Below are 19,759 nucleotides of genomic sequence, written 5' to 3'. Positions count from 1 at the left end.
CATTTTATGACTGAAACATGGGTCATCTCAGCTCTACAGAAACCAATAAAGACAGCTCACTGATTTCAAACACGGACTACTCATTGGGTATCGTGTGAGTAATTAATCCATCAGCAGCATTTCAAACTTTCCAAAGCAGCCCACGTTGACTGTAAGTGATGAGTTCATGAAGTGGAAATGTGACGTAACAATCACAGCTAAACCAAGACCAGGCAGACCTCCTGTACCGATGGACAGGCCCATCAAGCATTGTGGAGGATGGTTGCAAAACATCACTTGATATCACTGGAAGGAATCACTTGAGTTACAAAGAGCTAATAGCAGTTCAGTTAGCACAATGACTGTGCACAGAGAGTTAAAAAAAATGGGATACAATGTTTGAGTAGCTCCTTGTACGACATATATTTCTTCTCAATGCTAACCGCTTGTGGAAGTGTAGAGAGTGACAAGCACTGGACAGCGGATAAATGGAAACAAGTGATCTGGAGTGATCAATCATACTATACTCTGTGGCAATCCAATGGAATCTGTTTGGGTTTGGTGAATGTATGGAGGACATTACTTGCCATCACATGTAGTGCCAATGTTGAAGTAAAGAGGAGGTAGTGTTATTGTATGGGGTGTTTTTTATGTTCAGGGTATGGTCCCCTTATTGTGCTTAAGAAAATGCTACATGCAGAAGGCTATGAACACATTTTACAGTATTGTATACTGTGAACAGTATAGGAACAGTTTGGAGACAATGTTCATTTGTATCAGTATGACAATGCCCCCTGTCATATAACAGCATCTGCAAGGCAATGTTCCAATGACAATAAGACTCCTGAAATGACTGACCTACACAGAGTCCTGATCTAAATTAGAAGACTATGCTTCAGACCCCAGTATCCAACATCACTACCTTCTTAGCTTGGCTCATGAGGAAGAATGAGCTGCATTTCTCCACAGACATTCAGACACCTCACTGAAAATGTTCCCAGCAGTGTTCAAGCTGTCAAAGACGACAAGTGGACATGCCCTTCATTTATGTTCACTAATAGGTATCCAGATACTTTGATCAGACAGTGCAGGATTCCTTGGAATAAAGATGATGTAATTCTTGTGAAACCTTATTGGGTCCATTCAGAGGAACTGTATTTGAAGAAGACTGTCCAACTATTGTGCTGTCACCATTGAGTACCTCACATAAGGGTAATGACAATAAGATAAGGAAGGTTACGGCATGTACAAGACATACGGACAATCACTTTCCCCTTGTTCAAATGGTGAATTAAATAGGACACAAAATCGATAATTTTGGTGCAAATTACCCATGACCATCCACTTTACAGTGATTTTTACAGTATTTATGTCACTGCAGATTTCTGATTTTCAGAAGTTACCTTTAATTTCAGTTCCTGTGCCATCTACGAGTATCTAGACACTAACTTTGCTGCCACTGGCAGCCTTTGCAAAGGAACAGAACTGCCCTTTTGACAGGCAAATGAGTTCCATTCAGCGTCTCTCCAGCTATAGTCCTCCATTTTGTCCTACACTTTTTGTGCCAGCGCTAGCTGCAATACCTCCCTTCTCCATGAGGACACCTGCCACTTCTCTCTTCTAGGAATCCGGCTCTCTTACCTTCCCTACTACCGAGCAACTCATGATGTACTGTTCCCCCACCTTCACAGGTCTAGAGTCACTATCCCACCAGCTGTATCCTTGCCAGCTTTGTATCTGAGCATACTGAGCTTCACATTGCACACGCAAATGTCCAGTCTCTGCTTCTGCCAGCTCATCTCAACAAGTCATGTCATATATTTCAAGACACAACCCCCCCCCCACCATGTAATACTTCTGTTGGAGGCCTGGCTCAAACTAAGTGTTCCCACAAATTCGGTAAATCTAGACAGCTGCACCTTTCTAAGACATTACAGAGTAACCAATGAGGAGGGGGGTGTGTATATATGCTCTGATTTTTCACATTCATTTTTTCACACATCGAACAACAATGAAGATAAACAGATGGAATATATGTTGATAGAGACCAAATTCCTTAACAGAAAGTGCCCAATATGTGACCTCTACAAACCCCCTAACAAAGCAAAATGGGTGGTGAGAGTGAGGAGGAGGCTGCAACAGGGAGGGGAGGGATAGCAGGATAGAGGTGGGGGATAATAAAGTTCTGTTTGCGGGCACATACAAAGAGGTGCTCATATAGTACCAGGTGTGACTAATGACCTCAGCAGTTGAGTCCCATAGTGCTCAGAGCCAGTACCAGGTGCAGAAAGGTGGTTAAAACCTAAATTTTGCAGCAGTGAGTTTGCTGGGGCAAATTAAAAACCTATGTGTATACTGAAAGAACAGGCTAATCAGAAGTGGAGGTGGTGTATCCATCGCTGTAGACTAGAGGCTCAAATCCACTGAGGTAGAAATTGAAACCACATGTGAGATTTCGACAAGACTTTGTATCAAGGGTGTGCTTAAATTTATAATTGAGTCAGATCAACCATGATTCACCACCAGACGTAGCTGAAAACTTCAGATGAAACCTCAGTTTACTATTACACATTTTCCTGAACATACTGTCATCATATCAGTAGATCTAGATAGTTACAGTTTTGTAACTGAGGTCATGACAAGACGCCATGTGGGACAAAGTATGTGATTCATGATACTGGCAGAAGTAAAGCTGTGAGTACCGGGCGTGAGACGTGCTTCGGTAGCTCAGATGGTAGAGCACTTGCCCGCGAAAGGCAAAGGTCCCGAGTTCGAGTCTCGGTCGAGCACACAGTTTTAATCTGCCAGGAAGTTTCATATCAGCGCACACTCCGCTGCAGAGTGAAAATCTCATTCTGGATACGTTATTCATGTGTAAACTACTTAAATAGATAATTCAGGAGCTGACCCACAATGGGTATGTATTTGGTCTAAAGACAACAAATATACTGAACTTCTTTGAGATAGTCAATGTTAAAACTTGTGCCAATGACCATACAGCAGCTGTAGCAACAGTGTTTGCTAAAATACAATGGGCAAATAGAATAAGTAGAAAGACTTACATATTCAGTTAAGGGGCAGTAATGTTATTTATCGAGGAGGAACTTGTCTAACATAGTGAGTTCTGGGGAAAAGAAAATTTAGGGAGACTGCATTGGCTGTATAATGGAGTGGAACAGAAAGGATTTTGTTCTGATGGGAGTGCGTGTTTCTGCCATGGCACGAGCATTACAGTAAGACAAGACCATTACAGTCGAGGGGAGAGATGACTGACAGTGTTCATGGATAAGACAGTAGAGAAGATGGGTGTGGAAGTGGAAATGGAAATCTCTGCACTTGTCTGCACACAGTCAGGATTGCTGTGCATATGATGGTTAAATGTGATCAAATAGTCGAAAATTACAAATATGAGGAACACAGGCTTTCATAAACAGATACAGGCCAGGCGCCATGAACGTTCCTGATAAATGAAGTATTAATTGTATGTACAAGCTTCTTTCTCAGTTCAAGAAGGAAGTGCTTTTTATATTTTTGTAGGACACTGACATCATACCTAATATTGAACCCTGGGGGCCCCTGATATTACCTGCCTTCAGTGTGACTCTATGGTGCCAGACATGACATGTTGCTAGTGAGATGTCAGGCATGAGTGAAACCATTGCACTGAACGTGGTGAGAAATTTAATAGGCTGCTAAGTTTGAAAAGTAAAATGTCATCATCAACAGTGTCAATGGTGCTGTTGAATTCTAAGAATCACCTGATAGTTGCCTTTCGTGCATCCATGGCAAGCTTCAGATCATCTGTTACCTTTATTAAGGTAGATGTTATGCTGCGTTTGTATGGAAGCCTAATTTGCTTTTATCTAGTAGTTTGTTTGTAGTAAGGTAGTTTGGTAGCTCATCATGGACTACAAATATCAAGGCTTTGGAAAATGCAAATGGGGAAGAAGTTGTTGAGGTTCTGGAGGAATGTGGATAGGGTGTCCTCACCTTCACTCCAACAAGCCACCTTCCTAGATGTTGACCTCCACCTGAGAGATTGCTACATCAGTACCTCCGTCCATATCAAACCTACTAACCATCAGCAATACCTTATCTTTCGAGTCTCCCACCACCTCCAAAAGTCCCCCAGTCCTGTCACAGAGGAGCATTTCCCACGTAACTCAGTACCATCCGGGACTGGAACAATGGAATTACATTCTCCGCCAGGGTTTCAATTACCTCTCTTCGTGCCCTGAAATGAGAAATGTCCTGCCCACTATCCTTCCTACCCCTCCTACAGTGGTATTCTGCCATCCGCTGAACCTACACAATACACTCGTCCATCCTTACACGACCCCTGCTCCCAGTCCCTTACCTCATTGCTCATACTCCTGTAATAGACCTAGATGCAAAATCTGTCCCATACATCCTCCTACCACCACCTACTCCAGTCCGGTCACTAACATCTCCTATCCCAAACAAATGCAGGGCTACCTGTGAAACCAGTCAAGTGATTTACAAGTTAAGCTGCAGCCACTGTGCTGCATTCTATGTAGGCATTACAACCAACTAACTGTCTGTCCGCATGAATGGCCACTGACAAACAGTGGCCAAAAAACAAGTGGACCACCCTGTTGCTGAACACGTTGCCAAACATGATATCCCTCACCTCAATGACTGCTTCACAGCCTGCGCCATATCCTTCATTAATCACTGTCCTCACGCATCGAGCCCCCTCCCTGTTGCCATTCCAGCACTACATGTGTCATTTCACCGCCAAACACAGTCTTTTAATTTCTTTTTATTTATCTCCTTTCCGCTATTTAAACCCCCCCCCCCCCCCCAACTTCTCTCCTGCCCTCCGACTAAACTGCAGCACTCCACTGTTCACCACCCCTACCATACTATCCCTCCCCCTCCCCACCCCAGCCTCCTCCTCACCCCCACCCAGTTGGCACTCCCATCATGTACTGGTGCTGCTGCTTGCAGAGTGGTTTCAGTTGTCCGAGACAGCAGACGTGTGTGCAAGTGGTATTTGCGTGAGTATGTGTGAGCGTGTGTGTATGTATGTCTATTGCTGACAAAGGCCTTAATGGCGAAAGCTATAATTGTGTGAATCTTTTTGTTGTACCTATCATGACTCAGCATCTCCGCTATATGGTGGGATGCACACTATGGTATTTTAGGTAAAACGACTCTCCATTCAGTTGGCATGATAATGCATGTAGAAGACCCCATATATATTTTGCGCCCACAAGCAACACTTTACTGTCCCCCACCCCTATATTGCTATCCCTCCCCCTCCCTGCCCCAGCCTCTTCCTTACTCCCACCACTCATTTTGCTTCTCCCACCATGCACTGCTGCTCTTAGTATGGGCGGGGGCAGCCAGAGACTGTGGTTGTGGTTGTGTGTGTGTGTGTGTGTGTGTGTGTGTGTGTGTGTGTGTGTGTGTGTGTGTGTGTGTGTGTGTAAATGATAAAGGTCTGTTTGCCCAAAAGCTTTGTTTGACAGCCTTTTTGTTATGCCTATCTTTGACTCAGCATCTCCACTACATGCTGAGTAGCAATTATCCTTTTCATAATCTTAAACAATGCTATACCTGTTTGAAATGGTGACTTTTTTATCATTTAGTGTCGTGACTTCTAAGAGTAAACAGATTATGCTAGATCCCAAGCAGAGAAATGAAATTAGAGATAAGTTGAACTGAGGTTCTCTGCAGAAAGTCATTGCTGGTGAGTACAATGTCGGACGAGCAACTATTTATGACCAAACTTAACAGATGAGGACATAATCAAAAGTGTACAGAAAGTTATGATGAAAGTGATGAAGAAGAGGACAGAGAACATGAAGATATCTCGCACCACTGGCATGAAGTGGCAGACATCTTCCTGTAGTACATTCTGCAATTGTTGGAAACATGCAGTACTGATTTAATGCTTGTAAAGTCACTGTGTGATAAAGCATACTGACATCATGTATCATCATGACACAACTAAAAATTTGGAACATTTCGTGTCCGCCCATGACATAAGTTTCATGACATACTGGCTAGAATGTCCTAGAAAGAAACTGCAATGGACTACATAATGAGACTTCAAACACGTTAATTTCTCTGAACTTGTAAATGAGGCACAAAATTGGGGGTGAGGGTGGACATCTCCTACATCATTCTCTGACATAAATGAAAAACTTCATGGGTTTATTAACAAACTTACTCAGCTACATGACAAGTATGACCTCCTTATGACGGGAAAAGTAAGACAGCCACCTGCACCTCGGCTAACTGAAGAGCTAAAACAGTTCATTAATCTCAGACATGCTGCATGTAGGACATATAACTATGCTGCATGCCTGAAAATCATATTACTTACAAGCAGATGCAGAGCAGAGTCAGTCAAGCTGTGAGAAATGCAAAACTTAGGCATGGAGATAAATTAAGTGACAACAGAAGTGGAAAAACTTGTGTGGCCATGGTATAGGCGGAGTAAAAGCTGCAGCTGATTCCACAATCCCAATCAGTGACCAGAACCAGTACTCTACATTACCTACAACCACAATTGAACGACAAACAAAACAGAGACTTTTTGATTACTTAAGCAGGTAAATGACTGTACCCATGTAAATTCTATCTAAAGCACGTTACTTGCAACACCATCATAAAACCCATCACGCATATTGTCAGCACCTACTGGATACGATGGCATTGCAGTCCAATTGATGAAGCTTACTCCTGCAAACTATAATGTTGTGGACTGGCAAGACAGCCAATCCACAATGACGGGTAGCCGAAAGGCATGCGTTTAAGCTCACGCAGGCTGGCGTGAGGTCTGGAACAGGTAAAGGAAGTTATAGTAGCAAAGAACGTACGTAGCTGCGGGAATACTTAACTTTAATCCATAATTGGTGAACATCGGTCTGACGGTACTTTGCTAGCGATGGTTCACTGACAAATTACGCTCTCATTTGCCGAGACGATAGTTAGCATAGCCTTCAGCTACGTCATTTGCTACGACCTAGCAAATGATAATGGCGCCTTGCTAGGTCGTAGCAAATGACGTAGCTGAAGGCTATGCTAACTATCGTCTCGGCAAATGAGAGCATAATTTGCCAGTGAACAATCGCTAGCAAAGTCGGCTGTACAACTGGGGCGAGTCCTAGGAAGTTTCTCTAGACCTGCCGTGTGGCGGCGCTCGGTCTGCAATCACTGACAGTGGCGACACGCGGGTCCGACGTATACTACCGGACTGCGGCCGATTTAAAGGCTACCACCTAGCAAATGTGGTGTCTGGCGGTGACACCACATATAACATATATCTTCAATCACAACTTAATCACAAGTGTTTTCCTTGAGGCCTGGAAATAAGGACTAGTTAAGCCACAACATAAAAAGGACATTACCACAGCCTGTGCCATATGGATCCTTCCCACCAACACCAGCTTTTCTGAATTGCGCAGGTGGGAACTTTCCCTACAATACATCCTATGTTCCCATAACCCTCCTGGCCTCAACCTTAATTAGTCACTGTCCTCACCCATCCAGCCCCCCCCCCCCCCCCCCCAGTTCCCATTCCAGCACTACACAGTCATCATTTCATCACCACACCCAGTCTTTTTTTTTTCCCCTTCCTCCATGCTTTCCACTACTTAACCCCCCTCCACCTTCTCTCCTGCCCTCCATCGAAACTGCACACCCACCATACTATCCCTTCCCCTCCCCGGCCCAGCCTCCTCCTTACCCCCACCCAGTCGCCACTACCATCATGCACTGGTGCTGCTGGTCACAGTGTGGTTTCAGTTATCTGAGACAGCAGACATGTGTGCAAGTTGTGTTTGCGTGAGTGCGTGTGTCTCTACTGCTGACAAAGGCCTTAATGGCCAAAATCTATAATTGTGTGAATCTTTTTGTTGTGCCTATCATGATTCAGCATCTCCGCTATAAGGTGAGTAGCAACTCTCCTTCCCTAATATTGTTACATTCCATCCTGGATTTTCCATTGTTTGATAGTGAGCATCCCTACAGAAGTCAGCTACCTGGGTAGCAGCGCCTCAGTTGTGTCACGCACCTCAGAACCATTTAGGTAGACTCCGCAATTCTCAACCCTATGGCACAAGTCTGAGAAGTTGCAGCCAATTTTGTCATATGATGTTCCACATCTCGTCTCTGATTCAAGTCTTCTAGTCGACTCAGACCAAGAGGCTCTTCTTTCAGAGCCATAACCATGTTAAGTGCTATATTTATAAATTCTGGTATTGTTTTCCAATGTTGAACGGTTCTTAATCATAATCGTCAAAAACCAGTATGAAGCAGTTGTTCGCATGTCTGGCCACTTAATTCTATACAGGAGGGTTGAGGGACTACAAATACACCTTTCGGACACTTTTTGCAATGAATACTTTCTGTATAGTCAGTTGTGGGATTGATCTCCCCCCCCCCCTCCCCCGCCCAACACACACACACACACACACACACACACACACACACACACACACACACACACGTGCCCCCCCCCCCCCCCTTCCAAACAATTTTCATGTGTAGGTACTCCTGCAAGTACAAAGCTAATGAAGGAATAGAATACATATAATTTCTCTGTCTTCAAGATTCAAACACTGTGTGCAGAATTTTGTAAATGTTACAATGGCCACAATGAAAGTCGTGAGAAGCCCACTGTTAAAATTTCAATTCCAACAGTGCAACAAACCCTAATCTACAGATGCTATGTCACATGATGCAAATTGTGAAGTCATTAGCACAATCACTCGACCACAGACAGCACTTCCAAAACGGTCGACATTAGTATTTTGCTTCAACAGCTTGCTGCCACTGAATTCCTTGTCAAAAAGAGAAAACGTGCTGCCAAAATTCACCGCAGACTTCAACATTCCTATGAAGATTTCTACAAAAGTGGCAGCAGTATAAGGAGATAGGTGAAACATTTCAAAGGTGGAAACACACGTACGAGCCTTGTAGTAGGTGTCGTCGAACTGTCTCCATGGAATGCAACAAGGGAACATTCTGACTGACTTTCTTGAACTGGACAAATCATAAGGGCTGCCTGCACTTTTGAAATTCTGTCATGCATTGTGTTATAAATGACCTGAGAAGGAGATTAACCTGCAACAGAATAACATGCATCCTCACACTCTCATATCGCTACAAAGGTAGTCATGACATTTGAGTTAAAAACTCGCTCCCCACACCTGACTTGGCATCCTCTGACTACGACTACCACCCTTTCTGTTCTGTCTGATCAGATGCAAGGCCAACATTACAGGTTGTTTGAAGACGTTCGGAAAGCGGTGCATCAGTGTTTTCAGGGAGCTGGAATGGAGTTCCTTAAGGATAGTTTCAAACTAGTATAATGATGCGAGAAAATAGAGACTATGTTGAAAAATGACAGAAAGTATGTAGATTAAGATGATGTACTTGGTTTGTTTAAAAAATGAACACTAAAATTTTAAAAATTGTTGCTCATTACTTTCAGTAAAACACTCATATTATGCACTTCATACATATGGCTTCAACTGGCAAGGCTAATATAACAAACAGAGCCGTGAACACTAATGTACCCACCAGACTTAGTTTTGTATGACTGCAGGGAAGGAGAGGCCTCTGGAACTTCCGCTGAGATCCCACGGCACTGGCCAAAGGTTGGGCTGAGAAACTGGCAGCCACAAAATTTATGGTGTCTATCCACGACTGCAGTTCCTTCGAATCACTGAAAATAAATGTTCGAAATGAAGAATTACTACATTTGTAGAAAGACTTCTTTTCAGTGGTGATATAAACCAAAGAGTTGTACAAATCGCTGAAGCTTATTAACACATACACATTAAACAACACAAACAGAGACTGTATTCAAATGTAAACTGAAAACATAGGCATAATTTACCATGAAGACAAGTCAAAAATGAATCCCAAGAGTATGACGTTTTAGTACTATCACCTGGAAATACACATGTAAAAAAAAGTTTTGCATCATATCGGTTCCCACAATTCCTGAAGATAGCCATTGACCGTGGATATTGTATCACAAACACAGTCCCTTTGACTGTTCAGAGACGTTCCTAAACCTGTCCAAATATGTAAACAACCACTTATGAGCAGCACCTATTAGACGGAGGGGGTCCAACAGCCAATCAGTTCCAGTCATTCCACCAGGAAGGAGGTACATGGTTCACGTTGTCTCTAGTTCAACCATGGCTGGACTGTCAATACTGTGGTTCGATGGCTTCTGCGTTGTCACTTTGTGACAGGAAGGGCTTTCAACAAGGGAAGTGTCCAAGCATCTCGGAGTGAACCAAAGCGATGTTGTTCGGACAAGGAGGAGATACAGAGAGACAGGAACTGCCAACATGTCTGACTCAGGCCGCCCAAGGGCTACTACCGCAGTGCATGACTGCTACCTATGTCTTATGGCTCGGAGGAACCCTGACAGCAACGCCATCATGTTGAATAAAGCTTTTCATGCAGCGACAGGATGTCGTGTTACGACTCAATCTGTGCGCAATAGGTTGCATCATGCAAAACTTCACTCCTGACATCCATGGCGAGGTCTATCTTCGCAACCACGACACCATGCAGCGCGGTACAGACGGTCCCAACAACATGCCGAATGGACCGTTCAGGATTGGCATCACATCCTCTTCACTGATGAATGTCGCTTATGCCTTCAACCAGACAATCGTCGGAGACGCATTTGGAGGCAACCCGGTCAGGCTGAAAGCCTTAGACATACTGTCCAGCGAGTGCAGCAAGGTGGAGGTTCTCTGCTGTTTTGGGGTGGCATTATGTGGGGCCGACATACGCTGCTGGTGGTCATAGAAGACGCCATAACAGCTGTACAATACGTGAATGCCATCCTCCGACCGATAGTGCAACCATATCAGCAGCATATTGGAGAGGCATTCTTCTTCATGGACGAAAATTTGCGCCCCCACCATGCACATCTTGTGAAAGACTTTCTTCAGGATAATGACACTGCTCGACTAGAGTAGCCAGTATGTTCTCCAGACATGAACCTTATCGAACATGCCTGGTATAGATTGAAAAGGGCTGTTTATGAACGACGCGACCTCCCAAACCACTCTGAGGGATCTACACTGAATTGCCATGAGGATTGGGACAATCTGGACCAACAGTGCCTTGATGAACTTGTGGGTGGGGTTCTTTGTGGGAAGTGACCAAACAGCAAGGTCATTGGTCTCATCGGATTAGGGAAGGACGAGAAAGGAAGTCAGCCATGCCCTTTCAGAGGAACCATCCTGGCATTTGCCCGCAGCGATTTAGGGAAATCACGGAAAATCTAAATCAGGATGGCTGGATGCGGGATTGAACCGTCGTCCTCCCGAATGCGAGTCCAGTGTGCTAACCACCGCGCATCTCGCTTGGTGAACTGGTGGATTCTATACCACAACGAATACAGGCATGCATCAATGCAAGAGGGCGTGCTACTAAGTATTAGAGGTATCGGTGTGTAGTCTACAACAATCTGGACCACCATCTCTGAAGGTCTGGCTGTATGGTGATACAAAATGCAATGTGTGGTTTTCATGAGCAATAAAAAGGGCAGAAATGATGTTTATGTTGATCTCTATTCCAATTTTCTGCACAGGTTCCGGAACTCTTGGAACCAAGGTGATGCAGAACTTTTTTTTTTTTTATGCGTGTTCTTAACAAAGCAGGAGATCAAACAATGGAAAGTCCAGGGTGAAATAACAACATAGAGATGATGTATTACTACTCAAAACAAACGGGAGGCATTGAATTACAGACAGACACAATGGGAAAGGATACTAAAAATATTTAAGCTTTCAGACATAGTCCTTACACACACACACACACACACACACACACACACACACACACACACACACGGTCGCACACGCCCACAAGCCTCAGCACTGGGAGACAGCAGCCACCTGTGTGAGTTGTTGCTGTGTGAATGTGTGAATTTCCACTGCTGAGAATGAGGGAATCTTAGAAATTTCTCCAAATATAACCTTTGAAGTTAAGTTGCTTTACTTTGGCTATTCCTCCATGCTGCTACACCATATTGACAAGGCAACAAATGAAGAATAGTTTAGACACCATCATGCCTTGCCAAGTACGGTGTACTGGAGGAGCTATGACCGCACCTTCCCCCGGAACTAGCTATGCGTAGCCAAATCTTCCGATATACTTTGAAACCAAATCAGTCAGTCAGGCCTTATTGGCCGGATACAGTAGCCACATGTATATGAAAGTAGTAGTTGTGTGAGTGTGTAAGAGCTCTGCTTCTGATGAAGGACTTTGCCCGAAAATTTATCCATTTCTAATATTATTTTCACTATGCCTGTCAACGACTCCATGCCTCCTCTATGTGGTAAATACCAATCTATCCTTTCTATAATACAGGGTGGTTGTAATTAAACTTTCAGTAATTGAGCCAGTTAGATGGAAAAATATTCACCATACAGGTTCCCAACTTTATAGGGATGATGTTCTGACTGTGCATTCCAGGATTTTCGTTGTTAATAGTGTTAGTGTCACGATTTGCATGTATGTGACATAAGGTTCAAACACAAGTACAGTGTACATTGTAATTGCAGAAAATCAACATGGGTTTGGTCAAGGTAAGCAAGGCTTTACTCGTAAAACTGTTTAAATGAAACATAAATAGTGTTGCTGCTCTTCACGAGTATCGTCACATTAAAGGAATAAGGTCACGTCCTTTTTCCGCTCAGGACTGAAGAACATGATTCAATGTTCGAATTAAATGGTGATTTGGGAATTGCTTAGGGAAGAGACCAAACGCATGCTGCACCGCAAATTGTTGAAGAAGTTACTACTGCCTTGGCCGAGAATGCCGGATGCAATGTGTCATCTTCGAGCAGTGCACAAGCTGTGTCACAATAGCTGAACACTGAGTTGTTCACCAATGTTTTGGGCAGCAGCAGAGCAATCTCTAATACGGTTTGAGCTGTCACAGATGCAGACTGTCATCACATTGAGAAATGTTCGTAACCTGGAATGTAAGTGTGATATGCAATTAACAAATGTTACCCTCTCATGTGGAAATTAAAATGAATTTCGTTCAGTGGTTTATTTGTTATTTATCTTAAAATAAAATGTGCTTCTTTCAATGGTTTATTCATTACTTCTCTTCTGCATGTCCTTACGAATGTTTCCACAAAGTTTCACTGTCAAATGGTTCAAATGGCTCTGAGCACAATGCGACTTAACTTCTGAGGTCATCAGTCGCTTAGAACTTAGAACTAATTACACCTAATTAACCTAAGAACATCACACACATCCATGCCTGAGGCCTGCGACCATAGCGGTCGCTCGGTTCCAGACTGTAGCGCCCTGAACCGCACGGCCACTCCAGCCGGCGTTTTACTGTCCTACAGTCACTCATTTCTCATAGAGGCCCTCTCAACCACTGAAAGTTTGATTATAACCACTCTGCATTTTTATTTACATGCATGTGCAAAGGATTATTAGATGTGAAAGTCCCATCAAATAACACAAAAAAATCCTACAACCAACCAGCTATCAAGTCTTGGTCATTTTAATTCACAGTTTAATGAAAAATTTATGCAGCAATCATGGAAGGTCATGAATAATTCTGACCATGACAAACTAGTTACACAATGATGTACTATTATGTACTAACACAATATGAAAGTAAGCTAACTTCTCAATCATGAGCATACATTTTGACACAATGTACAAGATGCAGTCACGAACATAGAGAATCTAGGTAAAGTAAGCAGTGACCCAATGTTTAAAAGTGGTAAAATTTGAATCAAAAACTGGTTTGAATTCTACAACCATCCAGGTAAATAATCAAACCATACAGCTACGGTTATAACATTCCAATGAACCCTGAAAGACAAATGCACAGATTCACACGGCTGCCATAAATGACAACACCCTTCTTCCACACCTTTCTTCCTCAGTTTAGTTATATGTTCCACACACAATATTTTTATTCCAAAATCCTTTACATGTGGGAGAAACAACTATAGTATCCAGCTGAATACACTGCTGCTCAGAATTTTATTCATGTACTAGCCCTTCCTCGCCAGCTTCAACTGCCTATGTGTTTGACATATTATTGCACACAGCTTCTCCTCGCCCCTCTCATTATCCATCTCCTCCTGTCCCCCCTCTGGTCATATCCTCTTCCCCCTTCTAACTGTCCACCTCCTCCTTCCCTCATCTCCGTTTCTCCTCCCCTCCCCCCACCTCTCCCTGCTTGTTCGCCTCCTCGTCCCCTCTCTCTGTTCAACTCCTCCTCCTCCATCTCTCTATCCATCTCCTCCTCCCACTTTCTCTGTCCAAACTAGGGCTTCTGATAAAATATTGATAAATTAATATTTTTTCCAAAAAATAACAATATATATCGACAATATTTTCCCCCCGGTATACCGATATCAAACAGGAAATATCCAGTGCCAATGTTTTTATTTTATATTATATTTTTTTAACAATTTTTGATAAATATCTGAAGTCATTCTTTTCAAACTGCAGAAGAAGATAATTTATCTTTATTGTGTGAAGGAAGCTTTCATCACATCTAATCTTTCACTTTGACTGTGTGAAACAAGTATATGTGGCACAAAAGTAGTAGTCTGATCGCACTGGAAGGTGTCCGTGTGAATGGAATGACAAGATTTTCGATGTGAAGAAATAGAACACCTGTTGCAACAAAAAACAATTTTTAACACATCTAGTGTGCTACTTCTTCAAGTCAGCATTCTTAAAAAAAATTGGTGACAGTGATGAACTAAAATCTAAATGACAAGACTGGTGTTTGCGGCAGGTGAAGACATGTGAGGGAAATGCTGACCCATCGGACACCTTTTACTGTACCACTTACATGAAGTTACCATTGTTAGTAAGTGGTTATCACCAAGCAAGAATGTGCAGTGTCTTCCTTTGAATTAATGCTCTAAGAGAGATAGGCAGGCTGATAGCTTGTTGATGTACAGAACATCTAATAATAAATCAATATTGGTGTATGTGCAGATGGATGTGTGTGTGTGTGTGTGTGTGTGTGTGTGTGTGTGTGTGTGTGTGCGCGCGCGAGTGTATACCCCTTCTTTCCCCCTAAGGTAAGTCTTTCCGCTCCCGGGATTGGAATGACTCCTTACCCTCTCTCTTAAAACCCACATCCTTTCGTCTTTCCCTCTCCTTCCCTCTTTCCTGATGAGGCAACAGTTTGTTGGGAAAGCTTGAATTTCATGTGTATGTTTGTGTTTGTTTGTATGTCTATCGACCTGCCAGCACTTTCGTTCGGTAAGTCACATCATCTGTGTTTTTAGAAATATTTTTCCCACGTGTAATGTTTCCCTCTATTATATTTAAATCAATATTTAAATATACAGCTCTAAAACCAAAAGTATACTTACAATGTGCAGCTGATATTTTTATAGGCAACTACATAGATATTTTTGCCACTGATACATCAGCACTTTTTTCGATATATCGAGAGCTGGTAATGATATCTCTTTAAATATCGATATATTGGATTCCAGATATTTTTAAAAATATCAACAGTCCTAGTCCAAACCCATCCCTCCTCCACCTCCCTCCCTCCTTCTCTTTCCATCCTCTCTGTCTGTTTGTCTTTGTCTCTGTCCTCCTCCTCTTCCCCCCCTTCCCTTTGTCTTCTCCTCTGCAACTTCTCTCTGTCCACCTCCACCCTCCTTCCCTGTCCATACCCTCTTCTCTCTCCTCTTTGTTCTTCTACTTCTTCTCCCTCTCACTATGTTCATCTCCTTCTCTTTCCTCCCTCTCTATGCATCTTCTCCTCTTCCCTTTCTCCGTGTGCCTCTTCCCTCCCTATCCACCTCCTCCTCCCAGTTCTCATTACTTATTTCCTCCCCCTATCAGCCCCATCAATCTCTCCCTACTATCTCTCTCTCCTATCCATCCCCTCTTGCCAGCATTCTCTGTACATCCCTTCCTTCCATCTATTTTGAGCTTCCCTCAGTCATGCGCAACTGCATGTGTGGCCCCTGCAAAACAGGCCCATAAAATAGGCCCATAAAATACAACACCTGTCCATCAGGCCACCCACTCATCGAGGATTGGAAAACTATTTATTGCCCCACACATGTAGGCTGTCCAGCTAAGCACACCTATAAGGCAGACCAATACTGTTCCTACACACAACAGGCCTGATGTGCAGGGCAGCCTATACAGCAGGGGTTGAAAAAAAAAAAAAGGAAGAAAAGATTTTGCCCTTACCTATATTCCTATTGAACAAATACATACATTTATGTATTTATGTTGCTTTAAAAGATGATGATGATGTTGTTGTTGTCGTTGTTGTTGTCAGTCCAAAGACTGTACAGCGTTGTTTAAAAAAATGTACATCCTATGTCCATCTAAATGTTTATTAGTGTATTAAGCAAAAATTTGAAGTAAACTGATAAAGAGCTTTTCCAAATTTTTATATGATGCTGTTGTAGCCTTCAGTCCAAAAACTGATTTCATTCAGTTCTTCGTTCTACTCCATCCTGTGGAAGCTGCTTCATCTCTGAATAACTATTGCAACCTACATCCTTTTCATCCTGCTTACTGCATTCATCTCCTGCTCTCCCTCTAAATTTTAACCTCACTTCCCTCCAGTACTAAATTGGTGATCCCTTGACCTCTCAGAAAGTTCCCTATCAACAGATCCTTTCTTCTAGTGAAATTGTGCCAAAAATTTCTTTTCTCTCCAATTCTATTCTGTACCTACTCGTTACTTACATGACCCACCCACCTAATCTTCAGCATTCTTCTTTAGCACCACATTTCAAAAGCTTCTATTCTCTTCTTGTATACTGTTTATCATCAATGTTTCATTTCCATGCATGGCTACACTCCATACAAATACTTTCAAAGAAAGACCTCCTTAACACTTTAGTCTCTATTCAGTGTTAACGTATTTCTCATCTTCAGAAGCACTTTTCTTGAAATTGCTAGTCGACATTTTATATCCTCTCCACTTCGGCCATCACCAGTTAAGTTTGCTGCGCAAATAGCAAAGCTCACCTACTACTTTCAGAGTCTCATTTTCTAATCTAATTTCCTCAGCATTACCTGATCTAATTAGACTATGCTCCATTATCCTTATTTTGCTTTTGTTGATCTTCATCTTATATCCACTTCCAAGATACTGTCCATACTGTTCAATTGTTCTTCCATGTCTTTGGCTCTCTCTGACAAAACTACAATGTCATCAGCAAACCTTGGAGTTTTTATTCCTCCTCCTTGAATTTTCATTCCTTCAAATTTTTCTTTGATTTCCTTTATTACTTGCTTAATGTATTGACTGAATAACACTGGCGATTGGCTATAACCCTATCTCACTCCCTTCTCATCCCAACCACTGCTTCCCTTTATGCCCCTCAACTCTTATAAATACCGTCTGCAATCTGTACAAGTTGTACATAACCTATTGCTTTCTGTATTTTACCTCTGATACCTTCAGAAATTTGAAGAGTTTATTCCAGCAGACATTGTCAAATGCTTTCTCTAAGTCTGCAAATACTTTAATAGTTGGTTTGCTATTCCTAAACCTATTTTCTATAAGATGTCATATATGTTTCTACATTTCTCTGTAACCCAAACTGATCTTATCTGAGGTTGGCTTCTACCAGTTTTTCCATTCTTCTGTAAAAATTCGTATTGGTATTTTGCAACAATGACTAATTAAACTGATAGTTTGGCAATATTCACACCTGTCAGCACCTGCTTTCTTTGGAAATGGAATTACTATTTTCTTCTTGAAGTCTGGGGGAACATCACCTTTCTCAAAGATCTCACATACTTGTTGGAATAGTTCTGTTATCACTGGCTCTCCCATGGATATTAGTGGATGTGAGAAGCAGACGCCCCCACACACCCACACCCCAGACCCCCACACGCACACATTTTTATTCTATGTATGGATATGTTTTTACTCTTATTATTATCTGTGGAGCTAGTTGGCATACAAACTTTTACTAATGTGGTGGACAGCGATTTCTTCTCTGTCTTGGCTACAATAATGTGTTCACTACCTGTTTGTAGTAGCGTACCTGCACACTTATTTTCTTATTCATTACTGACCTACTCTTGCATTACTCCAATATGATTTTTGTGTGTGTGTGTGTGTGTGTGTGTGTGTGTGTGTACGCGCGTGCGTGCGTGCGTGGTTGGGTGGGTGTGCGAGCGCGCATGCACACTGGTGGTCAGCAACAGTGTGCTTGTAAGTGTATTATAGGTTACGCTGAAAAATAATTTGTTATGAAAAGAAGAGATATATTGCACCATTTCCAGTTAGCCAATCAGACCGTTGCATGTGCAAATTCAAGCAGTCTGCCAAATACTATTAGTTTCAGCTGTTCTCCATAACGTAGATTAGTTCTCATAATGTAGATTATAGCCTACGACTCACATTCAATACTTACTACCTTCCCTTGTCCAGTTTCTGTATCACTCTCCTGTTTGGTTTTAGGAAACCAAATGAAGACAGTCTCTGGTGGACCACATTAATTTGCATGCCCAATGGTCTGATTTACCATCTTCAATGCTAATTAACTTAAAAAAAATGCAATGTATCAAATTTTTTTCTTAACAAATTATTTCTCAGCATAATCTACCCTTCAACACCCTTACAAGCTTTTCAGACTGTTTCTGACCACCTTGTGCATGTGTGCATGTTTATATATACACTGACAAGCCAAAACATTATAAACACCTGCTTAATAGCTTGTTGATCCATCTTCGGAATACAATACAGCACCGATACTGCACACAATCAATTCTACAATTTGTTGGTAAGTTTTTGAAGATATGGGGTATCAGATGACTACAAAAAGTCATGTAATTCCTGTAAATAATAGGCTGCTGATTTATGTACGTGATGACAGGACCGATAGCAACCCAGAAGGGTTCCGTTAGATTCACATCAGGTGAATTTGGTGGCTAACACATCAACATGATTTCACTGTCACACTCTTCAAACAACTGTAGAATGATTCTGGCTTCGATACACAGAAAAATATACTGCTGAAAGATGACATAACTATCAGGAAAGATATCAAGCATAAAGGGATGCTGGTGGTCTGCAGCTGAAATGATGTCTTCAATTATTTCCACAATTCCCATTCAAGTGGAGGATAATGTTTTCCATAGCACAATACTGCTCCCATCAGCCTGCACCTATAGCATGGTGCATGCTGGGAGCTGCTGTTTGCCTCAATGATACCATTTGCGGAGATGACCATCAACTTGATGTAGCAAGAAATGTGATTCATCTGAAGAGCTGATATGTTTCCAATGACTCGCGGATGAATCCCAATGGTCCCATGGCCACTGCAGTCATAACTGTCGATGTCGTTTGGTCAACATGTGAACACACACGGGTTGTCTGCTGCAGAGCCCCTTATCTTTGCTAGGATGAGCTCCCATCTGCCTCTGCTCTGCTTACATACTTCTCTTACCACGTCATTTGCCCGCAATGCCACCATGTGGCATCCAACATCACAAAGAACAGTGGTCACAATGTTTTGGCTGTTCAGTGTGTGTCTATATATTTTTCTCGAGACGAGAGTTGTATTGGGATGGAGAGGATCTTGTGTGTGTTTCTTGGTTCCAAGAACACTTTCAAAATGATATTCTGAAAGAAAAGCAAGTGGAGTACCTTAAACAAAATGCTATTGTAACACGACAAAGAAACAATACCAACTGAATAAAATTAGGAAAACATTTATGAAAGGGCTGTTGTCTTATCACACACACTTAAAGATATATTTCAAAGATACAATTGAGC

General features: G+C 42.3%; 1 protein-coding gene across 7 annotated transcripts in view; it reads right to left on the bottom strand.

The window, feature by feature from the left end:
* The window catches only part of LOC124776245 (PH and SEC7 domain-containing protein-like), an 850,081-nt gene that overhangs the window by 125,400 nt on the left and 704,922 nt on the right, over positions 1–19,759 (bottom strand). For all 7 annotated transcript variants that reach the window (XR_007015606.1, XM_047251114.1, XM_047251123.1 and 4 more), the window contains exon 12: positions 9,538–9,682. Coding sequence is in view for 6 of the 7 variants with exons in the window: in XM_047251114.1 (XP_047107070.1) it covers positions 9,538–9,682 (145 nt within the window). In the remaining variant the exon portion in view is untranslated. The remainder of the gene's footprint in view (positions 1–9,537; positions 9,683–19,759) is intronic.

This window comes from Schistocerca piceifrons, chromosome 1 (genome assembly GCF_021461385.2).
Source record: "Schistocerca piceifrons isolate TAMUIC-IGC-003096 chromosome 1, iqSchPice1.1, whole genome shotgun sequence".
In the NCBI taxonomy this organism is placed as follows: Eukaryota; Metazoa; Arthropoda; class Insecta; order Orthoptera; family Acrididae; genus Schistocerca; species Schistocerca piceifrons.
The sequence above is the reverse complement of the archived record's forward strand: the minus strand, read 5'-3'. Positions and strand labels throughout refer to the sequence as shown.